At 46.5% G+C, this 21,945-nt stretch overlaps 1 protein-coding gene across 2 annotated transcripts; it reads right to left on the reverse strand.

Annotated features, from left to right (window-relative positions):
* Positions 1-6,950: 6,950 nt before the first annotated feature.
* Positions 6,951-12,303, reverse strand: LOC119275952. Of its 2 annotated transcripts, none has more exons than XR_005136107.1 (2): positions 8,975-12,303; positions 6,951-7,000 (listed from the first exon to the last, which is right to left on the reverse strand). XR_005136107.1 is itself a non-coding variant. In XM_037556887.1 (2 exons), exon 2 carries the CDS (start codon positions 10,119-10,121, stop codon positions 9,090-9,092), a length of 1,032 nt encoding a protein of 343 aa, XP_037412784.1. In that variant the 5' UTR covers positions 10,122-10,391; positions 10,526-12,303; the 3' UTR covers positions 7,839-9,089. The 2 variants fall into 2 exon arrangements, 1 of the variants encoding a protein (XP_037412784.1); XM_037556887.1 differs by lacking the exon at positions 6,951-7,000 and having other exon boundaries at positions 7,839-10,391; positions 10,526-12,303.
* Positions 12,304-21,945: the final 9,642 nt, after the last annotated feature.

Consider the following 21,945-nt stretch of genomic DNA (forward strand, 5'->3'; position numbering starts at 1 on the left):
TCGATGGAGCAGCTCAGGTGAGGTGGACGACATCGTGGCAGGAGCAGGGCAAACCACACAAAGTTCCCTTCGACACGTACCTATAACTGAAGTAATTCTGTAAGGGCTCATTTGGCTTGCATGATTCTTAAAACACAGGGATAGGAAAACACTGGAATAGGATATGAAAATGCACATGGTAAATAGACCATTTGTAAACACAGGATTTCTGTCAACTTGGGTGTTTGGTTTACAGGAATTGGAAGAGCAGAGGAATGCAAAAAAACATGGCCAAAATAAAGTGAAACCATATGAAAGCGTGTACAGTTAGAATGTTATTCTAGCACTAATGCACTTGGTCTTGTTTTCATGCATAGGATTTTGAAAAGTAGGTCCAGGTGGATGTTTTGCTTCATTCCTTTCAACAAAATGCATGAATAATTGAATAGTAGAGTGCCATTGGAAAATTCCCTATTGCTATGTTTTTTCGTTGAACCAAAATAGCCCTAATGGATCGACGTGAATGTATAGTAATAAGTGATGCAACAAGTGTACAACCTCTTTGCCGTAGCCATGTCGACCTCAACATCATTGGGTTGGTCGCTGAAGCAGTTGAGGAAGAGGTGGCTGTTGGAGATGTGGAGGAAGATCTGAGGAATCTGTAGACGGTGTCCAGGGCACTGCTCTATTGTGATGGATCGTTCTGTCGTTGGAGCAGCTCCGGTGAGCCGTAAGACGTCAAGGCTGAAGCTGCACAAGACATACATCGTCAATCTCAAGTGGGATTCTAATAGCATCTCCAATAGATGATGGAAAATGGATGTAAAATTAACATCACTAAAAACCACCTGACTACAACAGATGAGGTAAAAGCTGTTGACTCTGAACTTAACTATCGAAAGTGAAATTTACTGTGGAATCTGAATGCTACTGTCGAAGCTGAACGCAATGGTAGCAGAGAGGCACTTGACATGTATTTTAGGGAGGGTCTGCAGTTCATCTTCAACCTGCACCCCCCTGAGCCGCCGGCCCCAGCGCCGCCTCGCCGCTCCGAAACAACTCGCCACCGCCGCCCCGGCCAGCCCTCTAGCCCCCCCGCCCCCACCCTGAACCCTAAGATAGATAGTGGGGTACCTCTCCGGCGAGCGCCTGTCCCCGCTGCGGGTGGTTCTTCCTTAACTCCGGCGAGCCCCCCAACACCTGAAAATCGACTGACCCAAAAGTCGATTCAGTCGACTGAATGGTGGCTTAATCGGAGCAGAGCAGCAGCACGAGCGAGGGGGAGAGCGGCAGCAGCAGCTGGGCGAGCGAGCGATCGAGTGAGAGCCGGAGCAGCAGCAGCAGCGCGAGCGAGCGAGCGAGAGCCGGAGCAGCAGCAGCATATCCAGCTGGTATGGACGCCGCCACCAAAGGGGCCTCGCACTTGGGGAGAGCCGCCGTGGAGATGTCGCCTGCGGCGCCGGCTTCAAGGTAGCCACTCCATGGGGGTGCGGGATGGAACACCGTCGGCGCCGGGAGGTCGAGTTAAGGAGAAGGTGCGATGCGATGAGTGTACAACCTCTATGGTGGCGCCGAGTAGGGCTCGGCTTCGTCCGAGGAGTCGGTGAGGATGTTGCGGTTCCGGTGGAGTAGGTTAAGGCGGCACTATGGGGATGGAGTAGCCGCGATAGACGAGGCGATCGTCGGAGCAGCTCCTTGGAGGTGGAGGACGGGGTGGCTGAACCGGCGGGACGGTGAGATGGACGACGGATCCTCATCTGGGGAGATGGAAGAGGGATGTCGAGCTGTTGAGGTGGACGACGTCGTCGGGGAAGAGGCTCCGGCTGGGCAGCGGTGACGTGGCAGACGAATGAGGGTGGGGTTTCGCAGCTGGAGCTGAGAGGTTATGGCGGCCTGGAATTTCGAATGGCGAAAAGGGGGCTATGGGAGGGGGTGAAGCATGACTTAGGGACGTGCTTGTCCAAAATGTAGGGTGTGTTACAAAAGTACCCCCCACCAATTTGAATTAGCGACCCTTTCGGCTCAGGGTCAGAAGGGGGATTTCACGTGTTGGGATTTGGCAGCTGGAGGGAGTTCTCGCGCGCATTGTAATTTCGTGATAGCAAGACGCGGGTTGTGAAGGCGCCAGTTTTGAGAGCACAATATCTGATTTTTGGGATATAACAAGACGCGGGTTGAATTTTAGGGACAAGCCTAACGTGTAGTAATATTTTACTTGTACGTACCAAATCAATTCGCACTTCCCCCAACCAAAAAGAAAACGAAAAAAATAAAACTATTCACACCACACAAAGAGAGAGTCTTGCCCCGTTTTACTATACAAATGCTATTCAAAGCTACTCCCTCCTTCCATCTATATAGGGCGTAATGCGTTTTTTGATGCTAACTTTGACCAAATATTAGAGCAATGATATATGACATGTAGCTTACACAAAGCACACCGTTAAATTCATCTGTGAAAGGTTCTTTCAATGATATAATTTTCACATTGTGCATGTCATGTACTATTAATCTTGTGAATAGTTAAAGGCGGTCTTAAAAATCTAATTACACCCTATATAGATGGAAGGAGGGAGTATGAATCCATGTTATGTCCGATTAAATTTTTTCGCTTGCTATATAATGCATGTAAGCTACTCATACCAACATTTTAGTGCATTCCAAATGTCTATACTACCGCTACAATTCGAACTAAATTTGAGTTCATTTCTCTATTTCAATAAGAATCAACACTCATGATTGTTGCCAACTTCAACCATCATTTGTGTATTACCTTAATAACACACCACATGATTACTATAGAGATAGATATGAACTATGTGTACTACATGAACTCGAATTATATTTGAATACACTTGATGTTGATTCCAAATAATAGTACATTTGATGTACTAACTATATATTCATAATCTAAACCATGTTCCATACATACACCGTGTTTATCACACAAACTATAGTGCCCCGCCCCCTACATTATGACAAGAATTTAGACCTGAGTTGCAAAAGCCACACATTAGCCCAAATTATAATCAATGTTCTACATTATGATATCTTCTTCAAGTATCCGTATCCACTTTTTTATAATGAATTATGATCTTTGTTCGTCTTTTACACCTTCACGATCCTCTTCTATTTGTAGCTAGCTAGCGCTAACTTTCTATCGTGCATGCACACGCCCGCCCCCCTCACACACCCTTAGCGTCCCCTCCATCGCGCACGTTCATTATTTCTCTTTAGGTCGTCCACCAGCGGTGTGTGTAGGCCCCCGGCTCCTTCTTTCTGGCACACACCGGTCGATATACCTCTCTAGCCAAGTGTGCCTACAACAAACACATATATACTTCCTCTCTTATCTTCTCACCGTCCATGCCCCCATATGCCCAATACGATTCCACACAGGTGCACACTCCCGCCCCTCTTTTCATTTATCACATGCTCGCACACTCCTCCCCCCTCGACATGGTAGGCCTCTCGCACCACCTCCTAGCCACACCCTGTCCCCCTGTCTGCCTCTCCGGACCTTATTTGCTTCTAACACATGCAGGCATGTATATGAACTGATCTCCCTACATATAGCCAGGTCGACTATAGTTCGTTTTCACCAAGCACCGATACACTTACCTCAGTAGTTATGTCTCTCCTTTTCTCGGACACACGACGGTTGATCTTCCTATGTAGTTACGCATGCTTACCACAACCATATCTTCTCCCCTCATCATCCTTGAATACCTCCCAACCCGTCTCTCACACGCACGTGCATAGACAGACAGACATCCCCCACCCTCTCTTATTGATATTGCACTCATACCCTCCGTTTGTCTAGCAGGCCTCTCCCACCATTTGTGAGACGCCACTCCACCACCAACCCTCCGACGCTCTACCTTTGTCTTTTTCCCAAACTTATTCCTCTGCTACACATATCCATGGATGTCGATCGATCTCCCTCAATACATAGCTAGGTATCTCTCCTTCCCCACACATATACTAGTCGATCGGTCTCTACCCCCCGACACACACACCGATAGTCGAACGTTGTAGGTAGGTATCCATGCCACGAAGAAGTACTGCACCTATGCCCTCTCAAATTCTAGTAGGCCAGCCGCCTTGTATCTTTGACGTGGGTAAACACAAATTCAATGTCACTCTTTATCGATCGCGCAACCACACACTTCATCCCTGTTTTCAATTCTATCGATATCTCACGGCCATGACTCCGTTTCACACACATTGTATATGTTACATTTTTCTGATTGAGATATCATCAACACATTGCCTTTGTTTCGCACAAACCATCTCTCTCACACCCACCCACGTACGTACCTGCACCTAAAGAAGAAGTGCACGCAGGACGCACGTACTCATGTCTCGTTCCCGGCCACACCCGCGCGGGTACACGGTGGAGTTCGTTTCTATACGAAAAGGCAGCCCACGTGATAATTTGACGCGTGTAGCAGTTGTTTACTCGAAGGAGGGTTGGGTACCAAGCCTAGAATATAAAACGATTGCCGTGGGGAAAATGGAAAATGGGTTTGTCTCTCGTCACACCATCTCACACAAGGCCGTTGTGGCCTATCTCTCTCAGCGTTGGTCAGTGATCCGGCCGCATCCCGTCCGCCGGCGAAAAGGGAGGATGTGCATTGTCTCTCCGTTCGACGGTGTTGAGGCAGCTGGTCCCGATCAGTGGTACTCGCCTTTCTCTCTGACCAAGCTCCGACGCGGTAGGGCCTTCGCCACTTGCTCGCTGCCGTAGTATGGGCAGATCCCGGCCGCCGGCGCCCTCCTAGTAACATCCCGACTACCCTCAGTGTCACATCCCTAGTTTTGGTATGCACTAGACTAGCCCTTCACCGGTGCATCATGTTTAAATTTTATTTAAATTGAAATGGGGATTGCTCAAACCCTAGCACCAGATCAAATCAACTAGGTTCAAATAAAAATATTCTCAATGAACCCAAAATGCTCTTCAGAAAAGTTCATTATTTTTGGATTAGTCTAGAACCTCTCCCAAAAATGGTGCACATTTTTCTAGGCCATTCTGGATTTTTGAATTAAATCATACGGTATTTGCATTTGAGCATTTAATTGCTAAATAATATTTTAAATACTCAAATAATCACAAAATGAAATGTTTGCTGTTGGAAATATTCCAAACAGTGACATTGAGCAGTTTCATGATTTTTGGAAATGCCCTGGCATTTTTATTAAAGCCAAACACAATTATAGAAAATAGAAAATGAAAATAAAAGAGAGAGAGTTAGTACCTGGCCTCACCGTGCAGCCCACCTGGCCGGCCCAGCTGGCGGCCCCGCCATCTGGCCCAGCCCACCACCGCAACCCCTCTGTCGTCTTCCTCCTCTGCCAGGAGGAGAAGCAGCTGCGTGTGGCGCGCACAGCCACCCGCGGCCACCTCCTGCTTCTGCCGACGCCCTGGATGACTCCAGACGACGCCACGCACCCCCCTGGACCTCTCTCACTCTCTCCCGACCTCTTTCCCCTCCTCTGCTCTCTCTCCCTCTCGCGCCCGAGCGCAGCCGCAGCCGCGCCGCCGTAACGCCGCAGCCTCCATGCTCCCCCCGCCTCCCCAACGTGCCCACGAGAATCGCCGCACCTCCCTCGTCCTCTCCTTCTAGCCACGCCTCGCCGGAGGCCCTGCATCGATGCCATCTTCATCACGTTCGTCACCGGCCGCCGGAGATCCCTCTCGCCGCCCCACTCGCTCCGGTGCTTCCTCGAGCACGCCAAGGCCACCTCTGCAACCGCTATGAGCTCCGCCATTGTTTCCCCCTCTCCCTGGCTCGTTTTCTTCCTCTAACACCGATACCCGTCGGAGCCGAGAGCTCTTCACCGCCGGCCATGTCGCCGCCGTAGCCCCCGTTGCCTAGAGCTGCAACCGAGCACGCAGCCGTACTCAGTGCACCGCCAAGATGCCATAGCACCCCTTCGCACCCTCTGCTGTTATCCCTAATGCCGACCCCGAGCTCGCCCGAGCTCCGGCCGCCGCCGCGAGCTCAACTCCGGCGGGTATAGCGCACCCCGCCCGCTCCTTCCTACTCCGTTGGATGCGGAAGAGCACGGGCTCCCTCCTGGTGGTCTCCCCGCACCTAAACGCAGCCCCTAGCGCCGGCTAGTAGCAGCTCCGCCGCGCGGGATGGTCGCCGCCGGCCAAACTTCGGCGAGCCGACGTGGCTCCGTCATTAGGAGCTAACCCAGCCAGCTAAACACCCTACAACCACTGATACCTGGGCCCGCTAACTAATTAACCCTGGATTAGCTCCTGTTTAGGTTAAACTAACCCTACGAGCCCCACAGGTCAGTTTGACCTGGCCACGTCACACGTTGACTGGCCCCACGCGTCAGAATTGACCCAGATGACGTGGCCGTTGACTGGGTCCACATGTCAGCGACACTAATCAGCCCCAGTCACTGACCAGTGGACCCCACTAGTCAGGTTTGACCTGAACCTGCCCTGTTGACCTGATGACGTCAGGGTGATGTCGTGCTGACGCAGTAACTCTTTTCTGGATTTAATTTAATTCTGAAAATTCCAGAAAATGTTTAAAACTTGTAAAAATCATAGAAATTCAACCATAACTTCAAATGAGATAAATTATATATGAAAAATGACCAGAAAAATCCAATCTATCCATCTGTACCATTTTCATGCATGTTAGAACAACTTATGACTATTGTTTAGGACAATTAAATTAAATGACATTTAAATAACCACATGTGGAGTTTGAATTTGAATCTTGGATTCAAACCAACTTCATTTAACCTGGTTTTAGTTGCATTAGCACAAACCACAGCATATTGACATGTCACATTCATGCATCATATTGTTGCATTGCATTGATTGTGTTTCTTCTTTGTTGTCGGTCCTTGTCCCCTCTCAGTAGACGTGTACCGACGATGAGTTTGATGACACCGATGAAGAACTTTATTATCTTCAGAAGTGCCAGGCAAGCAAAACCCCCTTGTTCATTCCGATACAATCCCACTCTCTCGCTCCTGCTCTCTTTTACTGCATTAGGACAACAACGATTCAACTATTACATGATGCAGTAGCTGAACCCCTTTATCCTCTGCATGACCTGTCATTGCCACAGTAAATAGATGAAACACACTAGCATGAGTAGGAGTTGTTTGAGCCCTGATGTGCCTACTCATTCATGCTTGTCTGTCATGCCTGCTATTGCTTGGAGTTGTGTTAGGTCTGATTCATCGGGGATGAATTGGAGGTGTGTGAGCATGTCCTACTGTGTGTGAGCTAAGTGTGTGAACACGATTTGGTAAAGGTAGCGGTGAGAGGCCATGTAGGAGTACATGGTGGGTTGTCTCATTGCAGCCGTCCTCAGGAACTGAGTTCTGTGTTTGTGATCCATGAACAGTTACTACCACGCATTGGAATGCTTAAGTGCCCCTCTCGACTTATTAATCAACTTGATCTCTGTCCAGGAGTTGCAACTAGTTTCTGGTATTTGTAGGTAGTGTTAGTAGTCTACCAAGTGGCACCCGGTATAGGTGGGCTTGGGACAGACTAGGCATAGTGGCACGGTGTACCAAGTGGCACCCGGATTGTGGGCTTGGGAACCCTGCTCACATCGTTTGGGGCCGTGAGCGACACCCCGGCCGGATCTCCTTGCGGATGGAACCCGAATAGGCGATAAACCTGGACGAGAGACTTGTGTGGTTAGTCAGGTCGTGGCCGACTCCCTCGCCAGGCTTCCGCTTGAAGGTTGCCGAGATACATGACGTGTACATGGCGGTAAGTGGCGAGAGCGTGTGTGAAAAAGTACACCCCTACAGGGTTAATATGATCTATTCGAATAGCCATGTCCGTGGTAAAGGACTTTTGGGTTGCCTGCACAGTTCATAGACAAGTGAAAGTGGATACTCTAAAATACGCAAGATAAGCGTGAGTGCTATGGATCAAGAACTTTGCTTGATCATTAGCAAGAATGTGAACAAGCAAAGGCATATGACAAGAGCAAGAATGTGAACAGTGAGCTGACTAGAGAATACCAAGTTAAGTAGGTCTCTAAACAGTGCATGCCTTGGACTTAGCTAGTGAAAATTAATGGTTAGGAGTGCTACATATCAATAGGACACTAGTAAACTCGACCATTTTAAACTTTTGCAATGATAAAAGAGGATCATCAAGTTTAAATGATGACTGTGCCAAATGGTTCCTAAAGAGAGCATGATCCCAAGAACAAAATGAACTGGAATTAAATCTTGTGATCAAATCACTTATTTACAGAGATAAAGCAATGATTATATTATTATTAGTCTCACCATAGGAACATACCACCGATCCCGAGAACATGGTATACACCTGGCTCGACCAATTATTAGTTTTTTTTGATTGTGTCCCCAAAGGAACATACCACCGATCCCAAGAACATGGTATACACCTGGTTTGACAATTACATTTTTATTTATTTATTACTGTCCAAGCTACCAGATTTCACATGCCACCGATCCAGGGAACATGACATGCTACTGTAGGTAGACCAGACTTATTTATTCATTATTACTTATCTTAAATGAACAACGCATAAGCACAAAAACAGGAATCATCACTTCTCCATGTCTGGTTCACATGCTACCGATCCAGGGAACATAGCATGCTAATCCATAGTGGTTAGGTGATTGCTCTCAATGGGGACACACTTGGCACAAATTCAGCATCTAAACGTGGTGATCTAGGTGTATCGAGGTAAAAGCAGAAAATGATTAAGTTTTCTAGTGTACCCGGGATTTGAGCACTCAAAACTAATAACTTCCACTACTTTCAGCAAGGCAAGCATTGTATAGATCACTAGTTTACAAGGCATTCAACACTCAGTTCACATATTCACATCAATCGCCCTATGTCGACGGTAAAATTCAGTGGGACGGTATTTAAGAAATGACTCAAGCAACCCAAATAACGGTTGATTACAGCATGTATAATGTATGATGGTATTCAGATTGGGGTCATGAAACAGCTCACCGGGTTTTGATGGTGTAGCACTCGCTCGATCATCTCTAAGCTGCTCCTCTTCTCCTTTGCTTCCTCATGGATGCTCCAGCTTCACTCTTCATCGTGTGTGCCCCATTGCTTCTCCTCATCGCCATGCTTTGGGTCCACCAGGATCCCATGGGATGTCATCTCGAACTTGGTCAGCATGTATTGATTCATGCACAAGCAAAAACCTGAAATAGGACTCACACAAACAACAACTACAAGTGATAGGGTAGATGCCCTCTAAATCATCAATAGAGTACCCAATTACATAAGCATAGCTATAAAGCACATGTTTAGAATGGTAGAAATGAGCAAAGTCAACACTAACATGAGGATGATATTTTTCATTAAGCTCAAGACTAGCATAAGAATGATATGTTTCATTAAGCATAGGTCTAGCACGAGGAAAGTAAATGTGATCATCATTAATGTGAGTAATGCCACTAACAGGGTATATATGATCATATCCAAGCAAATACTTTTTCAAATCTACTTTAACAGATGGCATCATGTAATGCAAGGTGGTAGCAAAGAAATCACAAGGCATCATGTCATCAAGAGGATTGAGTAAACCTGACACATCACGCTCTGGTACGACAATAGGCAAATGAATCTCATGTTCTTCATCTTCATCTACAGCAGCTTCTTGTACTTCTTCAGGAGTAATAGATGATGAGTCTTCAACTTGATCACTTGGGAATTGCAGCTCTTGACCATCTTGTTCCTTGTCTTCTAGTTCATCTTCTTCAATCTGAGGTATCTCTTGCTCAAGGCACTTGCTATCTTGCTCAACGAAATGTGAAGGTGTTGGAACCTCACATGTATCCATGGATATCTCAGCCACACTCAACTCAAGTTGTGAAGAAATAGTGCTGCCAGCGTTGATGTTCTTCTCAATCTTCCTTACTTCTTCCACTAGCTCTTTTCCACTCTTGATCTTCTTCATTTCATCTAGTATAACCTTCCTAATAGGATCATCCTCGGCACTCGAAGTGAACTCGAGACTAAGCAATGTGAGCTTCTCTATATCATCAAATTCATCTTGTGTGGGCACTTGCACATGAGATTGCTCGAAAGGTGCTGGAGTTGTTGGTTGACCAAATGGAGGACCATTTAACTCCATTGGACACATCTCCTGGTATTGAGGTATATGAGTAGGAGGTGAATAAATCTGTTGTGGAGCATAGTTATGGTTCTCCTCATTGTACCTAAATCCCTACATATGATTACTAGAACCAAACTGTGAGATCTCAGGGTTGTTGCTCCTATATGACATATTCTGGTTTTCAGGCCACCCATGTGTGTAATTGTTTTGGTATGAGCTAGGCTGTGGGGCGAAGCTCATGCCATAACAATCGGGAGGGTGAGAGTAACCACGCCGACATTCAGCGGGTGAATGGCCCTGAAATCCACAAATATGGCATGTAGGAGCAACATAAGGATGACCTCTAGAATAAGGATCATAAGAGGTAGGCCTATCCTCAAAAACTACCTCCCGCTGCTGAGCTAAATCATCTAATCGAAGGAAAATCTTACCTATCAGTTCTTGAACACTTTCTGTGCTGTTTGTAGTGTTGCTCGCATAAGCCTGATGATCTGAATAGTAAGCCATAACTGAGAGGATAATCCAACCTGCAAAAAGGAAGAGAAAACAAAAAGATACTAACTAAAACAGGGGTTAGTGGCTAGAGATATATCACAAATATATAGCACAAAGGAAAAAACAAGAAAAACCTAGTCTAAAGCCTCACACAAACGCTCGACGCTAGTCCCCGGCAACGGCGCCAAAATGATCAATTGAAAGTATAGCGGGGTTTTTACGCCCCAAACTACGGATGTCGTGTTCTTCACAGGGACTAAATGATCAGCGATGATGCTTGGCTAAAGCTAGGCTAGACAATTTAAGTGACAATTACAAGGAAAATAAACCTAAGCTATCTAAGACAGTTCCAGAAAATCAACAGACAAAGTAAATGAAAAGAAGCAAAGGGAGGTTCAGATTATCTTCACTATATTTTTGGTATTTTTGTTTTACTAGAGATAATAAAACATCAACACATGCATACATAGACTACAAAAGGAAATCTACAATAAAAGAACACATATATTACTAGAAAGTATGTAAAAGGGGCAAAAGTAAGATTACGGAATAAGGAAAGAAATTTCACATCACAATCACACTCACATATGTATACATCACAGGTACTTGATATCACCACACAAACATATATAACTAACATACAATGTAACAGACGGAAGAAACAATAATGTGTCAGGGACAGAAATATATCACCATACAAATATATATTTATATCACAGGTACAAAGCTACCACAGGTACTACACGATGAACTCCTTTATTCAAGAAGTACAAAACACAAGTGATGGGTTTAACTACCACACATAAGAACAGAGAGTCATATGCCACAATTCAGTTTTCAGATCAACAATTTAAAACCACACAAGCTTGAGTCTGAAACTAAACATATCATAGCACTAGACAAATCTGAATATTACATTCGATCTCAAATCTACAGAAATTTAGAGAGAGGGAGATGGCAGCAGCAGGAGATTGAGGGAGAAGAAGTAGCAGCAGGTTGGAGGGGGAGGAAAAGCAATAGGGCAAGAGGAGAAGGAGGCAGCAGCAGGAGGTTGGAGAAGGGAGAAGCAGCAACAAGCTTGAGAGAGAAGAAGAGAGCTGCGGCTGGGGTTAAGAAGAGGAGCAGCAGCAGGGGCGTGAGGAGAAGGAGCAGTAGCAGTTTTAGGGAGAAGAGAGCAGCAGCGAGATTGAGAGAAGAAGCAGCAACAGGGGAAGATAAAGAAGAAGAAGCAACGGGGGAAGGAGCAGCATCAAGACGGAGGAGAGGAGGAGCAACAAGAGAAGTTGGGGAGCGGCAGCAGGAAGTGAAGGGGAAGGAGCAGCAGGGGGACGTTGGGAGGAGGAGAGGTTCAGAGAAGAGCTTCGGCAAGGAAGAGCAGCAGGGGGCGCAGGAGATGAAGAGGCAGGGGAATGAGCAGCAGCAGTCGGGCACAAGCAGAGGTGAGGACTTGCGCGGGGCACCAGACAACCACGACCTCTAGTCTGGTAGGGCGCGTGAGGTTGTGGTGGCTGGATGTGATGGCGCTGGTGGATGGATGGGTTGCGGTAGCGCGGATGGAGATGATGCGGCGTTGTGGAGTAGGTGGAGGTGCTGGGTGGTGCGCCGCCACGCCGGCCTGGCCGCGGCGGCGGCCGGAGGTGGAAGAAGGAGGCGGGGGAAAGAGGGGATGGAGATGCCATGCACGATCGGATCCCTCCAGCGCCTAGGGATTTTGTTCCCCTCCTCTGGTCTACACTTTGTGATTTGGCCCTCTTTCTTCTCTTCTTTCTTCACAAGAAGGTCCTCCCACTTCTTTATCTAGTCCCCTGGTTACTTGTCTTCATCTCACACAAGTCTCTTCTTCCTTCTCTTCTCTTCTTCCTTCTCTTCTTCCTTCTCTTCTCTTCTTCACTCTTCTCGATAGCCACATAGACAGAATCTTGACGATTATAGTGCCTTAGCGCACTTTTCTGCAAAAGAAGCAAGCCACAAGTAAATGATCCCTTTATATGATTTTCATTCAAATATGCAATTTATAGCACGAAATGAATGAATATATCTCAATGAACCGTATATTTGAGTGCCAAAAGATGTATATGAAATGTGCTTATCACCTGCACAGTTCATAGACAAGTGAAATACTCTAAAATACGCAAGATAAGCGTGAGTGCTATGGATGGCGTTCTCATAGGGAGATGGGAGCGGATCCATAGTGGTGTATTGATATGGTGAATATGTGGACTCGTGTGCGCCACCTCAAAAGAGTTACTTGCAGTCGTAGTTCAGGATAGCCACTGAGTCAAAGCTGGCTTGCTGCAGTTAAACTCCACCACCCCCTTTGTTGACAATGACGCATATGTAGTTAGTTCTGATGTAAGTCTTGCTGGGTACATTTGTACTCACGTTTGCCTATTTTATGTTTTTGCAGAGAGACTTCAGTCTCACTAGTAGTTCCCCGTGGACTTCGACGTTTAGCTTGTTACCTCAGCTACGATCTTGTGCCCTCAGCAGGATCTGGTAGTTAGTCAGGCTTCTCAGTCTTTTTCATTTGTAGTTGTCTGTACTCAGACATGTTAAGCTTCCGCATGTGCCTTGACTTGTATGTTTTGGATGTTGGGTCATGAGACCCATGTTTGTAATATCTCGCTCCTCGGAGCCTATTGAATAAAATACTTGAGTTGTAGAGTCATGTTGTGATGCCATGTTGTATTTGCACATATCGAGCATATTGTGTGTATGTTATTGAAATGCTTGGTATGTGTGGGATCTGACTATCTAGTTGTTTATCCTTAGTAGCCTCTCTTACTGGGAAATGTCTCCTAGTGCTTCCACTGAGCCATGGTAGCTTGCTACTGCTCCGGAACACTTAGGCTGGCCGGCATGTGTCCTTCTTCGTTCCTGTGTCTGTCCCTTCGGGGAAATGTCACGCGATGAATACCGGAGTCCTGTTAGCCCGCTACAGCCCGGTTCACCGGAGTCCTACTAGCCCAGTGCTACAGCCTGGATTCACTCGCTGATGACTGACATGTTCGATGCTGGGTCATGGATGCCTATCCCTGTAAGTTTGTGCCACTTTGTGTTTATGACTAGCCATGTCAGCCCAGGCTCCTTATCATATGGATGCTAGCGACACTATCATATACGTGTGCCAATAGGCGCAAACGGTCTCGGGCAAAGGTAAGGCGACACCCGTGGGGATACCGTGTGTGAGGCCGCAAAGTGATATGAGGTGTTACATGCTAGATCAATGTGGCATTGAGTCAGGGTCCTGACAGCTTTGGTATCAAAGCTTGACTGCCTGTAGGATTACCAAGCCAAACTGGTCGAAGTTGTGTCTAGAAATGCTTTAGTTATATAAGGGAATTGATCGTGGGATGGAACGTAAGGCTCTTTTTACTCCTTTACCTTATGCCTTCTGATCTGAGTCATCTTATCTTCCCTGCGGGGTTAAGGAACTAGGCTTTCTCATCTTTCTATAAGGATCACGTGTTACTAATCCGTAGACTTATAGGATTGTTGGTTCTAAGCTTCGAATCTGTTCCTACTACTTCCATGTAATCATAGCCAGCCTCAGATTCATGATACTACGATGATCGAGTGGTTATGCCACCATTTTTGTAGCTTGTCTCAAATATTTTCGAGCATTTACAGCCGTTATGCTGTCCGAGCCGTCCCAGGTTTCTAAACAATCTGATGCATTTGCAAAATCCTTTCCCTCTGGTTTCGATGTTCCTTTAGGCCAGGTTAATCACACTAATTGTTGAGTTGAGGTATTCTATTGCCTCGACATATATGTTGGAATTATTATTATGACCCTAGGTGTCTCAGGGGATCATCTAGTAATATAGCCGTGTTTTGTGTTTCCAGTGTGATGATTCTGGCCATCATTCTCGAAAGCATCCCGTGATGCCACTTAGTAGTGGGTATCCTATTCCTTGGCTCTTGAACCCGAGACTTACTCTACCTACTTCATGTTGTTAGTGTTTGCTAGTTCCTTTAGGTTATTAGTAACCTTTACGATAGTCCTCGAGGTCCGTGATATTTCCTTCTTCCAAATACCATGAACTGATTATGGCGGAAGTTCTTTGAACCAAAAGATCGCAACCAGAGTGCTCTTGATGAGCCCTCCATCATAGTTGTGAATCTGCCAGTCCTTCCTCTTCAGCATGGGTTATCCGGAAGAAATATGTTGAACTTGTTCGACATACTAACCTATGTATCCACAACTCAGAAAGATATATGTTCCTTTGAGTTGTCCCTCTGTAGTTGTATTCCGGTCCTTGTCTATCAGTTGATAGTCAAGAGTATGTATGCGTTCGCTCATCGATGCTTACTATTCTTGTGGTCCGTCAAGCCGTTCTATTCCAGAATGACTAGGAGAAATAAACTCCAGTACCTCATCCATTTCCAGGATTGGGTCAAAGTAGTTGTAATCCGCAAATCAAAATGCCAACCCAGCTTTTGATTATGTTCTACCCTGGAGTATTACCCTCTTTATGTCAGGATTTTCATGGGAATTGCACACCATCCTATGAACTCTTGATACAGTGATACTTCTCGACATCATTATTCATTCCTCGGTTCCGTGTTATTGTAACCGGAACACCGACAAGTGAATCGTGATGTGTGAAATCTATGCTCCTAGCAACTCCGTTGCTTGGTAGTTAACGGACAATAATTTCATTCTTAGCGTGTTGGTTTTTGAATCATCATTCTAAGATTGATCGTGCCACCTAGGCCTTATTTCTGGTGCAGTCTTGATCAAAGAGTTAGGATTATCCAATCCCTTGCTTATTTAACCATATCGTCTTGCCCTGAAAAGCAAGATTGTTCTTGAGCTTAGTGACATATCGGTGGTTCGTGATTTTCCGTATATCTTCTTAGAAGTATTACCAGGTTGTCACCTGACTGCTATGTTGAGCTCGTGATCAAGTTGGTTTCTTGTAAACCACCCTTTCTCCAAGAATCCGTGTTGGATACCCTTGAGCTAGTTGGTTAAGCTAAACGACAACTTGGAGAGTTGGAAGATAAAAGCTTACCTAACCTAGTTCGTTTCAAAGGGATATCCTGGTGTTGGTGTGTTAGTTGAAGGAAGATGATATCTTCATCGATTGGTCCGTGTGATCAGTTGTTGGACCTATTATCTTATAAAAACTTTGATTTGAGTATGGGCTATCGTCAAATCAAATCAGAACTAGCGATGTTCGTAATGTTGTCTCACTCGCGATTATCCCTCGAGCATACACCGTTACATCTTTTGGGTCTGACCAATGCTATGTCCTTGTTCACATAATTATGGAATTCTATTTATAAGGTCATCCCGATGACTTGTTGTTGAGCCCATCAGCAGCATTTTATCTTCTCCATGATCATGTTGAACCTCCATCTAGTGTTGGAAACTTTTGTAAACATTACCTTCGTGTTCCATTCATGAGGTATATGTTCGGATGAAAGAAGTGACTTTCTCTAATTCATGTGCACTTGGTGTAAGTTGCCGTCGTGGATCCAAGAAAGATTGTTTTGCTTCCTTTGGAATCATCCCAAGTCAGTCATGCATGTGCGAAGTATACATCGGATTGTGAGATTAGCTACCTCCATTCTATATGTGTCCCTAGCACACCAAGGCACTGATTGACTTGTTCAAGAAAAAGGAGTTGTTGTGCTAATCCTAGGTCATGCACGAGACTTCGTTACCCTAGATGATGGTTCCCAACCTGAACTCAGTAGTGTTTTACTATAAGACTAGCACGTGGTCATGCTTGTCTGGGAAAGCGTGTTCACATGTGTGTAGCAGAACCAGCTCATGTTTTGGAGCTTGCTATCATAGTTCATTTCCCGAGAATCTCGCAATGTCATCTCGTCGATTTGTGTTGCAAAATTTCACTTTTCTTTCTAGACTTGAAGAGTCTGGAATATCCTGACACCAACTAGACCTGAATCTCAGGCAGATATGATGGTTGGAATATTTCCAAGAACTATAATATTGGTCTCTTGTAACCCGGTAAAGTGGATGTCGTGGCCAACACACCCAACCGAAAGACCTATTATTGTAGTATCTTGATTGAGGAAGTTGGCCACATCCCATAAGGATTTCGTAGGATTTATTTCCTAGTTGTCCCTTATGGATTTTTGTGTTCCCGAAGTCCAACCTTTTACTTGATGTTCTAGATACCAACCCATGTAAATGGGTAACGCTAGCACATCAAGGAGAACATTAGAAGCAGAGTGCTAAATGTCTCTCGGTCGATCATCCAGACTTTGTCCCCTTGGCCCCGCCAAGGTTAAATCTGAGAAGGTGTTATCTTCCTTTGCATCTGCATCTTCCACCGGTATCCATCATGGTAGTACGTTGTGTTGCCAGGATCCTTGACACGGATATTGGTAAAACCTTGATGAATATGGAGATGCTCAAGTTCTTGAGAGCACACACAAGCACTAGGTGTTATCATCAGCACTAACTGGGATTGCTCCTAGTTTCCTCGGTTAAGCTATAACTTTTCAAACAGTGGACCCACTCTCTACTGTCGAGCTTTTCCCCAGTTACTAAAATCATTCCTTGTGTTGTTTTCAACAAGGTAATCCACATCATCCATTCTAATTCGGGTATGCCATTCTACCGAACCCCTCCAAACGATCGCTCGAGAATTGCCTTAGGCTGGTATAAAGAGTTTCAATGATCTCTGAATCAAAGGTAATTCTTTTTGCCACTTAAGGGGATATTTCTATAAGTCACCTTCCCTAAGGTGCCCCGTTATGGTATCATGGCAACTCAACTCCTCGCTACATTGACAATCGTTTACCACCTTCTTAAGTGTGGAATTGTTGTCTACCTAGTGAACCCTCGTCATCTGTTCCACTCCATCCCTCTAGATGTATGCTTCGTGTCTCAGCTCGAGAGATGCTGCTATGTCTCATCCCATGAGTTGATCCTAAGTTGTTCGGTCTTCGAGAAGATCGATTCTTCTAGAGTTTTCCTTTCCTCTTCTTGTCATGTTAGTTGGAGTTCTCAGAGGAAGACATCGAGACAAAGATGGTGATCGAATCAATGTTCTCATGAAGTGCAACCTGGACCGTGAAGATTGTGTTAGTTGCGTTCCCCTTCCATCTTACCCTACGCTTGAATCTCGGGACGAGATTCTTTTTTAGTGGGGTTGAGTTGTCACATCCCTAGTTCTGGTATGCACTAGACTAGCCCTTCATGTGTGCATCATGTTTAAATTTTATTTAAATTGAAATGGGGATTGCTCAAACCCTAGCACCAGATCAAATCAACTAGGTTCAAATAAAAATATTCTCAATGAACCCAAAATGCTCTTCAGAAGAGTTCAATATTTTTGGATTGGTCTAGAACCTCTCCCAAAAATGGTGCACATTTTTCTAGGCCATTCTAGATTTTTGAATTAAATCATATGGTATTTGTATTTGGGCATTTAATTGCTAAATAATATTTTAAATGCTCAAATAATCACAAACTGAAATGTTTGCTGTTGGAAATATTCCAAACAGTGACATTGAGCAGTTTCATGATTTTTGGAAATGCCGTGGCATTTTTATTAAAGCCAAACACAATTACAGAAAATAGAAAATGAAAATAAAAGAGAGAGAGAGAGAGTTAGTACCTGGCCTCACTCGTGCAGCCCACCTGGCCGGCCCAGCTGGCGGCCCAGCCATCTGGCCTAGCCCACCACCGCAACCCCTCTGTCGTCTTCCTCCACTGCCAGGAGGAGAAGCAGCTGCGTGCGGCGCGCACAGCCACCCGCGGCCACCTCCTGCTTCTGCCGACGCCCTGGACGACTCTAGACGACGCCACGCACCCCCCTAGACCTCTCTCACTCTCTCCCGACCTCTTTCCCCTCCTCTGCTCTCTCTCCCTCTCGCGCCCGAGCGCAGCCGTAGCCGCGCCACCGTAACGCCGCAGCCTCCGTGCTCCCCTCGCCTCCCCAACGTGCCCAAGAGAATCGCTGCACCTCCCTCATCCTCTCCGTCTAGCCACGCCTCGCCGGAGGCCCTACATCGACGCCATCTTCATCATGTTCATCGCCGGCCGCCGGAGATCCCTCTCGCCGCCCCGCTCGCTCCGGTGCTTCCTCGAGCACGCCGAGGCCACCTTTGCAACCGTTGTGAGCTCCGCCATCGTTTCCCCCTCTCGCCTTGCTCGTTTTCTTCCTCTAACACCGATGCCCATCGGAGCCGAGAGCTCTTCGCCGCCGGCCATGTCGCCGCCGTAGCCACCGTTGCCTAGAGCTGCAACCGAGCATGCAGCCATACTCAGTGCACCGCCAGGACGCCATAGCACCCCTTCGCACCTTCTGGTGTGCTCCCTAACACCGACCTCGAGCTCGCCCAAGCTCCGGCCGCCGCCGCAAGCTCAACTCCAGCGGGTATAGCGCACCCCGCCCGCTCCTTCCTGCTCCGTTGGATGCGGAAGAGCACAGGCTCCCTCCTGGTGGTCTCCCCACACCTAAACGCAGCCCCTAGCGCCGGCCAGTAGTAGCTCCGCCGCGCGGGATGGTTGCCGCCGGCCAAACTCCGGTGAGCCGATGTGGCTTCGTCATTAGGAGCTAACCCAGCTAGCTAAACACCCTACAGCCACTAACACCTGGGCCCCGCTAACTAATTAACCCTGGATTAGCTCCTGTTTAGGTTAAACTAACCCTACAGGCCCCACAGGTTAGTTTGACCTGGCCACATCACACGTTGACTGGCCCCACGCGCCAGAATTGACCCAGATGACGTGGCCGTTGACTGGGTCCACATGTCAGCGACACTAATCAGCCCCAGTCACTGACCAGTGGACCCCACTGGTCAATTTTGACCCGAACCCACCCTGTTGACCTGATGACGTCAGGGTGATGTCGTGGTGACGCAGTAACTCTTTTCTGGATTTAATTCAATTCTGAAAATTCCAGAAAATGTTTAAACTTGTAAAAATCATAGAAATTCAACCGTAACTCCAAATGAGATAAATTATATATGAAAAATTATCAGAAAAATCTAATCTATCCATCTGTACCATTTTCATGCATGTTAGAACAACTTATGACTACTGTTTAGGACAATTCAATTAAATGACATTTAAATAATCACATGTGGAGTTTGAATTTGAATCTTGGATTCAAACCAACTTCATTTAATCTGGTTTTAGTTGCATTAGCACAAACCACAGCATATTGCCATGTCACATTCATGCATCATATTGTTGCATTGCATTGATTGTGTTTCTTCTTTGTTGTCGGTGCTTGTCCCCTCGCAGTAGACGTGTACCGACGATGAGTTCGATGACACCGATGAAGAACTATATTATCTTCAGAAGTGCCAGGAAAAGCAAAAACCCCTTGTTCATTCCGATACAATCCCACTCTCTCGCTCCTGCTCTCTTTTACTGCATTAGGACAACAACGATTCAACTATTACATGATGCGGTAGCTGAACCCCTTTATTCTCTACATGACCTGTCATTGCCACAGTAAGTAGATTCATCGGGGATGAATTGGAGGTGTGTGAACATGTCCTACTGTGTGTGAACACGATTTGGTAAAGGTAGCGGTGAGAGGCCATGTAGGAGTACATGGTGGGTTGTCTCATTGCAGCCGTCCTCAGGAACTGAGTTCTGTGTTTATGATCCATGAACAGTTACTACCACACATTGGAATGCTTAAGTGCCCCTCTCAACTTATTAATCAACTTGATCTCTGTCCAGGAGTTGCAACTAGTTTCTGGTGTTTGTAGGTAGTGTTAGTAGTCTACCAAGTGGCACCCGGTACAGGTGGGCTTGGGACAGACTAGGCACAGTGGCACGGTGTACCAAGTGGCACCCGGATGGTGGGCTTGGGAACCCTGCTCACATCGTTTGGGGCCGTGAGCGACACCCCGGCCGGATCTCCTTGCGGATGGAACCCGAATAGGCGATAAACCTGGACGAGAGACTTGTGTGGTTAGTCAGGTCGTGGCCGACTCCCTCGCCAGGCTTCCGCTTGAAGGTTGCCGAGATACATGACGTGTACATGGCGGTAAGTGGCGAGAGCGTGTGTGAAGAAGTACACCCCTACAGGGTTAATATGATCTACTCGAATAGCCGTGTCCGCGGTAAAGGACTTCTGGGTTGCCTGCACAGGTCATAGACAAGTGAAAGTGGATACTCTAAAATACGCAAGATAAGCGTGAGTGCTATGGATGGCGTTCTCGTAGGGAGACGGGAGCGGATCCATAGTGGTGTATTGATATGGTGAATATGTGGACTCGTGTGCGCCACCTCAAAAGAGTTACTTGCAGTCATAGTTCAGGATAGCCACCGAATCAAACCTGGCTTGCTGCAGTTAAACTCCACCACCCCCTTTGTTGATAATGACGCATATGTAGTTAGTTCTGATGTAAGTCTTGCTGGGTACATTTGTACTCACGTTTTCCTATTTTATGTTTTTGTAGAGAGACTTTAGTCTCACTAGTAGTTCCGTGTGGACTTCGACGTTTAGCTTGTTAACTCAGCTACGATCTTGTGCCCTCGGCAGGATCTGGTAGTTAGTCAGGCTTCTCAACCTTTTTCATTTGTAGTTGTCTGTACTCAGACATGTTAAGCTTCCGCATGTGCTTTGACTTGTATGTTTTGAATGTTGGGTCGTGAGACCCATGTTTGTAATATCTCGCTCCTCGAAGCCTATTGAATAAAATACTTGAGTTGTAGAGTCATGTTGTGATGCCATGTTGTATTTGCACATATCGAGCATATTGTGTGTATGTTATTGAAATGCTTGGTATGTGTGGGATCTGACTATCTAGTTGTTTATCCTTAGTAGCCTCTCTTACTGGGAAATGTCTCCTAGTGCTTCTAACCAGCCATGGTAGCTTGCTACAGCTCCGGATTAGGCTGGCCGGCATGTGTCCTTCTTCGTTCCTGTGTCTGTCCCTTCGGGGAAATGTCACGCGATGAATACCGGAGTCCTGTTAGCCCACTACAGCCCGGTTCACCGGAGTCCTGTTAGCCCAGTGCTACAGCCTGGATTCACTCGCTGATGACCGACATGTTCGATGCTGGGTCATGGATGCCTGTCCCTGTAAGTTTGTGCCACTTTGTGTTTACGATTAGCCATGTCAGCCCGGGCTCCTTATTATATGGATGCTAGCGACACTATCATATACGTGTGCCAATAGGCGCAAACGGTCCCGGGCAAAGGTAAGGCGAGACCCGTGGGGATACCATGCGTGAGGCCGCAAAGTGATCTGAGGTGTTACATGCTAGATTGATGTATTGAGTCGGGGTCCTGACACTCAGGTACAGCTTCCTCCAGCCTTGCTCCACTGCCCATCTTCCCACGTTGCTGCATGTGGATTTTCTTTAGTTGTTTGCTTAAATCGTATCTCGGCCGGCGTATTTTCCATC

This window comes from Triticum dicoccoides, chromosome 3B (assembly GCF_002162155.2).
Source record: "Triticum dicoccoides isolate Atlit2015 ecotype Zavitan chromosome 3B, WEW_v2.0, whole genome shotgun sequence".
NCBI classification, from domain to species: domain Eukaryota; kingdom Viridiplantae; phylum Streptophyta; class Magnoliopsida; order Poales; family Poaceae; genus Triticum; species Triticum dicoccoides.

What these genes read in the sequence shown, in the direction of transcription:
- LOC119275952 (XM_037556887.1), bottom strand. Translation starts at nt 10,121, where the DNA reads ATGTGTCCAATGGAGTTAAATGGTCCTCCATTTGGTCAACCAACAACT.